General features: G+C 39.7%; 2 protein-coding genes across 2 annotated transcripts; one reads left to right on the forward strand and one right to left on the reverse strand.

Annotated features, from left to right (window-relative positions):
* Nucleotides 1-154: 154 nt before the first annotated feature.
* PHALS_11556 (Glycoside hydrolase, family 12) lies at nt 155-502 on the forward strand (the record flags this gene model as incomplete). The annotated part of the gene is made up of 1 exon (XM_024726934.1): nt 155-502. One exon carries the CDS (start codon nt 155-157, stop codon nt 500-502), a length of 348 nt encoding a protein of 115 aa, XP_024577561.1.
* Nucleotides 503-4,603: 4,101 nt separating this feature from the next.
* On the reverse strand, nt 4,604-4,966 carry PHALS_14511 (uncharacterized protein). The gene has a single exon (XM_024726935.2). The coding sequence runs from the start codon at nt 4,916-4,918 to the stop codon at nt 4,709-4,711; it is 210 nt and encodes a 69-aa protein (XP_024577562.1). The 5' UTR covers nt 4,919-4,966; the 3' UTR covers nt 4,604-4,708.
* Nucleotides 4,967-6,609: the final 1,643 nt, after the last annotated feature.

Raw genomic sequence — 6,609 nt, forward strand, 5'->3', positions numbered from 1 at the left:
CTCGGATGGGACAGCAGCCTTGAAACCTGTGACGTTTGCTGCTGCCCAACTACAGGTGGACTCTAAGCGAGTTGGAGACATCAAGTCTATACCTGTAGAATTGTACCACACTTACACTTTCAAAAGCAAGCAATCTTCAAACGTTGGTCTGAGCATGATCGTAGGCTCTGCTGATCCTTCGGTTGCCCCAGTTGAAATTTTGGTCTGGATGACAGGGCAAGGCGGCTATACTCCTGAAAAAGCTCTTGGTAAGTCTACTGAGTATGCGGTGATCAACGGGGGCCTATATGACAAGTACCGAAGGAGCAAATTGGTATGGTACGTTCCAAGGATGGGGATGTTTAACTACGGAGGTGACTTGTTCCTTTTTCTCAACGATTCTCTGACGTCGTCGGATATTTCTATTGATGATTACGTCCATAAAGTACAGGCTGTCACCGAGATTATCACCGCTAACGACGCGAGGTTTACTGTGTCGAATTTCAGTGCACAAATTCTCTAGCTCGAGCTACCATTGCACCTTATTTTGTTGCCCCTCATTTGTCAAATATACAAACTTATTGAGCCATTTTTGTGTCGTATTGTATTTCCATATCATCCAGACTGTGCGTTTTCAATACCAGTAATTGTATGTTTGGTCGAGCTCAGCTGAAATACTTATTTCAAGAGTGATACTTAGTTCTATACATACAAGTAATTGATGTTTACGTTTACTGTCTTTTTATTATTCTGCCGAAGTGTTACGAAATCAAAGACAAGGTTATACTTATATTCGAAAGAAGCAATTTTTAATGAACACTTGGCGTCAAAGACATCAACTAAATAGATGTGTGATCACATTTAGTGTAGCATTTTGCAGCAGAAAATCTGTATACATTAATAGAATTGGTGCCTCAGCGCAGAACTTGCTCTTATAGTGCTTAAATAGCCACAAAACCAACGATATATTCGAATTTTTTTTACATATAGAATCAAAACTGTTTACTTTCATTCTATGTGTACATGTTAATAATTCATATCTGTAAAGCTCAGTTTAAGGTAATCTCAAAAATTACTTGAAGGATTTTTGAATCCTTAAGCAATGAGTGCAAAAAGTAGATTAATAACGTTACAGTCGAAGCTCGTAAGAGCGTATAGATGCAGCAGTAATACTGATATAGCAGCATACAGACTAGCTGCTCTCTATCAGTCAGATCCAACTCACTAATAGCCAACGTAAGCATCACATTATGGCCACTCAATGCGTAAATACACTGTGATGAAGTCTTTAAGATAAAGTCCAGTCTAACCAGACTCAGTCTAATTCATGAATACATGAAATCTTGATACAAATCAATACAAATCACCTATCTCTTACATCTAATAGAAGAGGAACAAATCAAGTAAAATTATTACGTAAGTAACAAACTGTAGAATATCGACAAAGAACTTTTCCAACGGTCAATCGAGCATTAATGGCGGTGACAACTTGGGTGACAACCCTCCTTTGATAAACGTGATCATTGGAGTCATTCTTGAAAAGCACCACAACATCTTCGAGAATAGGGTACAGGTCACCCAGGAAAACGGTGATTGGCGTCCTCGGGACATACCATTGCACTCTTTTCGGAAGATTCGTTCCGCACATGTCAGACATAACTGCGCCAATCCCCACTGAGTCAATAGAGTCGCTGAAAACTGGTGTAGGATCTTAGTTACCATACCTAGCCATCCACACCATGATTTCAACTAGGACAAACCTCTCGTCGACACTTCCCACGGTCATGTCGATAGGTCAATTTGCCATCTGAAGTGTAGCGATGGGCAAGATTTACAGGAATTGCCTTGATGTCTACAACTTTCGTGGGCTCCAACTTGAGCTGCGCAGCAGCAAACGTGAGAGAATACAATACTTCTGTCCCATTAGGTCTAGTCTCAAGTATGTTCGCGTGCGTATGAAATGCAATCGTGTGGTCGCTAGTGGAACTAAGTTGAACCACAGCTTGTTAGAAATATTGTCAGCATTGTGATAATTTTCGAGCCACCCAGCTTCAAGTACATCAAAAGCATGACGAGTTGGACCACACAATTCCGGAACATGGGCAGTCATGGCTACGATGGCGAGGACAATAGTGGCAACACGACAGAAGTATTCCTCATGCGTGATCCCAAACATGGCGGGACCAATCAAATTGTACTTTGAGAAGCAAACAGACTATGACTCCTGTTGAATCTGCCTCTACACTTTGATGGTTGATCCATCATATTTATCTGACGCTACTTTCGCGTGATGGGTTTCTGATTCCTTCAATGCGAACCATTCAGTGAGTAGTATCCTTTTAAGTTTTTTATTGTAAAATTAATGGGAATTATGAGATTTCATGTCCATACTTCTAGATTGGTAAAGCTCTTTTTTAAGCCTTACATCAGCGAAACTACATGTACAAAAAGTATTGCTGCTTCGTTCTACGGATATTGCTATCATTTTCAGTAGTCTTAAAGTCCATAAGCTTTAGATGCCTGCTTTGTGTCTTTTTTGTATAGCTACCATATAGTTGTTTACTTTGCTTTGATATGCGTATGATGGGTCATGTTTTGCAGACATACGCATTTTACACAACATATAGCAAAAGAATGAACACCAAATCAAATTGCGCCGTTCGATCCCTTAAAATGCCTCCAACTCTTGTACATAAAGAAAATCCTTCTCATACCTTAGAGTCGACCTCCTCTTACGTAGAATACCAATATGCTGGCTCCATGCAGCTCACACAAAGAATCCTGTTCTTGGATCGAGCGAATCGAGTGATCACCAGCTATTTTATCAACCCACTCACACACCTTCTTTTCAAAGCATCTTGAAAATCGGACGGCTTACGAAATCCTATCGAGGACAGAGCATGCAACGCACCAAAGCACCCGTTTGCTCGTAGAAATATCTACGCCAAACACGGACGAATTATCTTTTGATTTAAAACCATCCACCTGAGGACTCTTGACATTAAAATCTTGTGTAAGCATGATATGCCTTATCTCCTTTTCCGACAAATTATTTAATATGATCGACTTGCCACCATTATCCAGATCTAAAACAAGGATATGTGCTTCACTGTCGTCTTTCTTCAGTAACCTGAACAATAATTCACTTGTTTAATATGAACACGAATTCGACCATGGTGAATGGAAGAGGTGAATAGCTACGCCCCGTTTGGAAACGACGGTAATTTGATGTGGCATACAAACATTGTAATGTACGAACTTACGATCTGCTGGATAGCCCCAGATCGATGGCACCAAGATCTGTTTTTGAAGTTTTAAATAGAAAATATCTCGATAACTCGAGCGATGAATGCACTAATGAGTTCACGACTAATGTCGCTGTTATTGCTTAGAAATTTTGCTGTTTAGATTTAGTGTCTTTTTCAGCGATAAGAGTTGAACACTGCTAAAAGAATTGCAAAATTTATGTCTTTCCTTAGTGCTCGTAGTACGTTAATCAGCTTGCCTACCGATAATTATTTCTCATGCTGTTTACTCTGGTGTTCGACGGTCAATAATGCTACAGATTGTGACCACATTCAATGCTCTAAATCGTTCTCAGCAAGTTAGTATTGGGCGGCGAGGATGTTACCATGCATTAGCCTTTCGTTTAAGCAGGTGTCTGCACTTCCAAAATATAGACAACAGCTAGTATTTATCTTTCCCGAATGGTGTTAAATTAGAACCAGAATTTATCTACTCCATAGAAGTTGTTAGCTCTCCGTCTTCATTTCAAGTTGATGTAAAGCGCTCTCGGGTTTAGAGAGCAAGAATAATGCACTTGTCTATATACATCGAAGGTCAGTTGGCTGTTCTGGCATAATACACGCTTCAAATGTTATATATCGCTATCAATCAATTCTAAATGTCCATTTTTCTATCAACTGGCGATCTGCGTCAGAGCTCTAGTGTGTAAGATCTGGAAATAAGCTGACTTTGGTCCCTTCGTCACCTATTTACCGAGAATGCAATACAGACAAGTCTTCTATAGGTGCAAATCTCCACTGCGTTAGGTCGAACCTACCTGGTCAACAGCAATGTCATGTGCTTAAGCTTATTTCACCTCATCTATGTTTTGTGTGAGTGGAAGAACATTCGTCGCCACACAATACGCTAGCATTGTAAAGTGTTTGGCCAAAAAGGACAAATCCTTATATCTGTTATTCTAGCCGAAAGTATTTTGGAGCTGGACACCTCTTAGCAATCATGAGAGGTTCATATTTCTAGTTTTCAGCGGAACGCCTTTTAGAAGCGTTTGTATAGAAGCCACTTATCGTATCTGGTAAAAAGTCGATATGAATAGACCGTTTTGGTAGTATCACGAGATGTTCAAGCAATGCACCTGTCCAGTACCCAAATTAGAATTTAAGCGACATAATAAGCAGTATCAGAGTGACAGCGATAAGCAAAGGAAGAAATATCTAGTGCACGTTTGTTGACTGTCTTGACAGACGAAATGTAATGAAAGCTAGCTACACCATTATGTTGTTTCAAACTGTAATCGTGGCGAGCTGAACAGTGTTACGGTCTATTGACCAGTTTGTTTGAAAGTCTAAAGCCGAATAACTAGGAGAGATAAGATGATGAATGATGGAGATATAGGAAAAACGATCTTTTATTAGCTTTCCTGATTGCTACGCGTCATCAACGCGATATTGTGAAAGTTGGAACCTTCGATGCAGCCTTTTGGTCAGTTGTAGTCGCACGGAATCGTAATATTCTTTTTGCTGCTGCAATTTGCTTTACAGCACGATTTCCAATTCTTTACTCGCATACCGTCGCAGCAATGATCGCGTGCCGAGCTCATATCACTTGTGCATAGTGCAATGCAAGTACTTGTCTCATCACCAGAGACGGCAACAAGACCAGCAAGCCAAATAAGGCAAATCGTGAGCTTCATGGTTTGACGTATGAAATGGGGGGCAGAGTTGAGAGGCTCTTGTCAAAATGACTAGTGTGGTTATACAGCTCGGACTTGCAGACAGATCTCACTTACTCAGCAAAAATCTCAAAGATATGCAGCTCAAAATTTCTATTAAAACAGAAAGCAGACGTGATTCTGCATTTCCCTCCCCGGCACAAGAACCTAATGAACATAAGTTACGCATTGGTAATTGAAAAGCGACCAAGGTCGATGTCGCATTTCCATTCATTTATTGCTTGCCTTATTGGTACTACAAATTCTGGATTCCTTAACAGATCAAAAGCCTGCAATAGAATTATATACTCCCTCAAATAGATAGCAATCATTATAGGTAACTAATGTCAAGGTATGTCGCAAATTATAGAGTCGAGTAGCTTACGTCGATAGCACGTTGCTGAGAGGTATCATCAAATCGTATAAATCGCTAAATCTCTTTTAGATGATTAATCGCTTGGTTATCTTTCTTTTTCTTTTACCAAATACCTTTACATACACTCGAAAATTTCGCTTAATACATGACCGTAATAGACCTTGCAATTTGAATACACCACATACTGCTAGTTCAGTTCATGCAAAAAAGTTCTGCCATTGATTTTGTAAACTTTCTGAGCTTTGGTCGTCTGCTTGGAATCAGCTTTTTTGTGTGATTCAAAAAAAATATTTTGGTTATTGCGGAGATCAACCCCTAATAGGCTGAGATATATCAGCAAAGTCCAGAAGTATGTATAAATTGATCTACTGTGCACAATTTAAATCCAAGAAAATCGTAATGACAATATCATATATAGATATATGTGTCTCCATTCAATAATCACATTGCATATAAGAACACAAAAAAAAAATTTTTTGAGTCTCAACAAAAAGACAGTAAACGTATACATCAATTATTTGTATGTATAGAAAGAACTAAGTGCCATTCTTAAAATAAGTAATTCAGATATATAATTTGAGCTCGAACAAACATACAATTACTGGTATTAAAAACGCACAGTCTGTCTGCCCAAAGCATGATGATATGGAAATACAATAAACGAAACAAAATACCTCAATAAGTTTGTATATTTGACAAATGAGGGGCAACAAAATAAGGTGCAGTGGTAGCTCGAACTATAGAATTTGTGCACTGAAATTCGACACAGTAAACCTCGCGTCGTAAGCGGCGTTAATCTTAGTGATGGCCTGTACTTTATGGACGTAATCATCAACAGTAACATCCGACGACATCAGAGAATCGTTGAGAAAAAGGAACAAGTCACCTCCGTAGTTAAACATCCCCATCCTTGGAACGTACCATACAAATTTGCTCCTTCGGTACTTGTCATATAAGCCCCCGTTGATCACCGCATACTCAGTAGTCTTTCCGAGAGCTTGTTCAGGAGTATTGCCCCCTTGCCCAGTCATTCCCACATAAATTTCAACTGGGGGAACCGAAGGATCAGCAGAACCTACGATCATGCTCAGACCAACGTTTGAAGACTGATTGATCTTGAAAGTGTAAGTGTGGTACAATTCTACAGGTATGGACTTGATGTCTCCAACTCGCTTTGAGTCCACCTGCAGTTGGGCAGCAGCAAACGTCACAGGATTCAAGGCTGCTGTCCCATCCGATCTGGTTTCAGGAATGTTCGCTATCGTGTGAAAAGAAATCGTGTGGTCGGTGAAAGAAT

Source organism: Plasmopara halstedii (genome assembly GCF_900000015.1).
Source record: "Plasmopara halstedii genome assembly, contig: Scaffold_555, whole genome shotgun sequence".
NCBI classification, from domain to species: Eukaryota; Oomycota; class Peronosporomycetes; order Peronosporales; family Peronosporaceae; genus Plasmopara; species Plasmopara halstedii.

Excerpts from the sequence above, each read along its gene's own strand:
- PHALS_14511 (XM_024726935.2), bottom strand. The coding sequence starts at position 4,918 with ATGAAGCTCACGATTTGCCTTATTTGGCTTGCTGGTCTTGTTGCCGTC.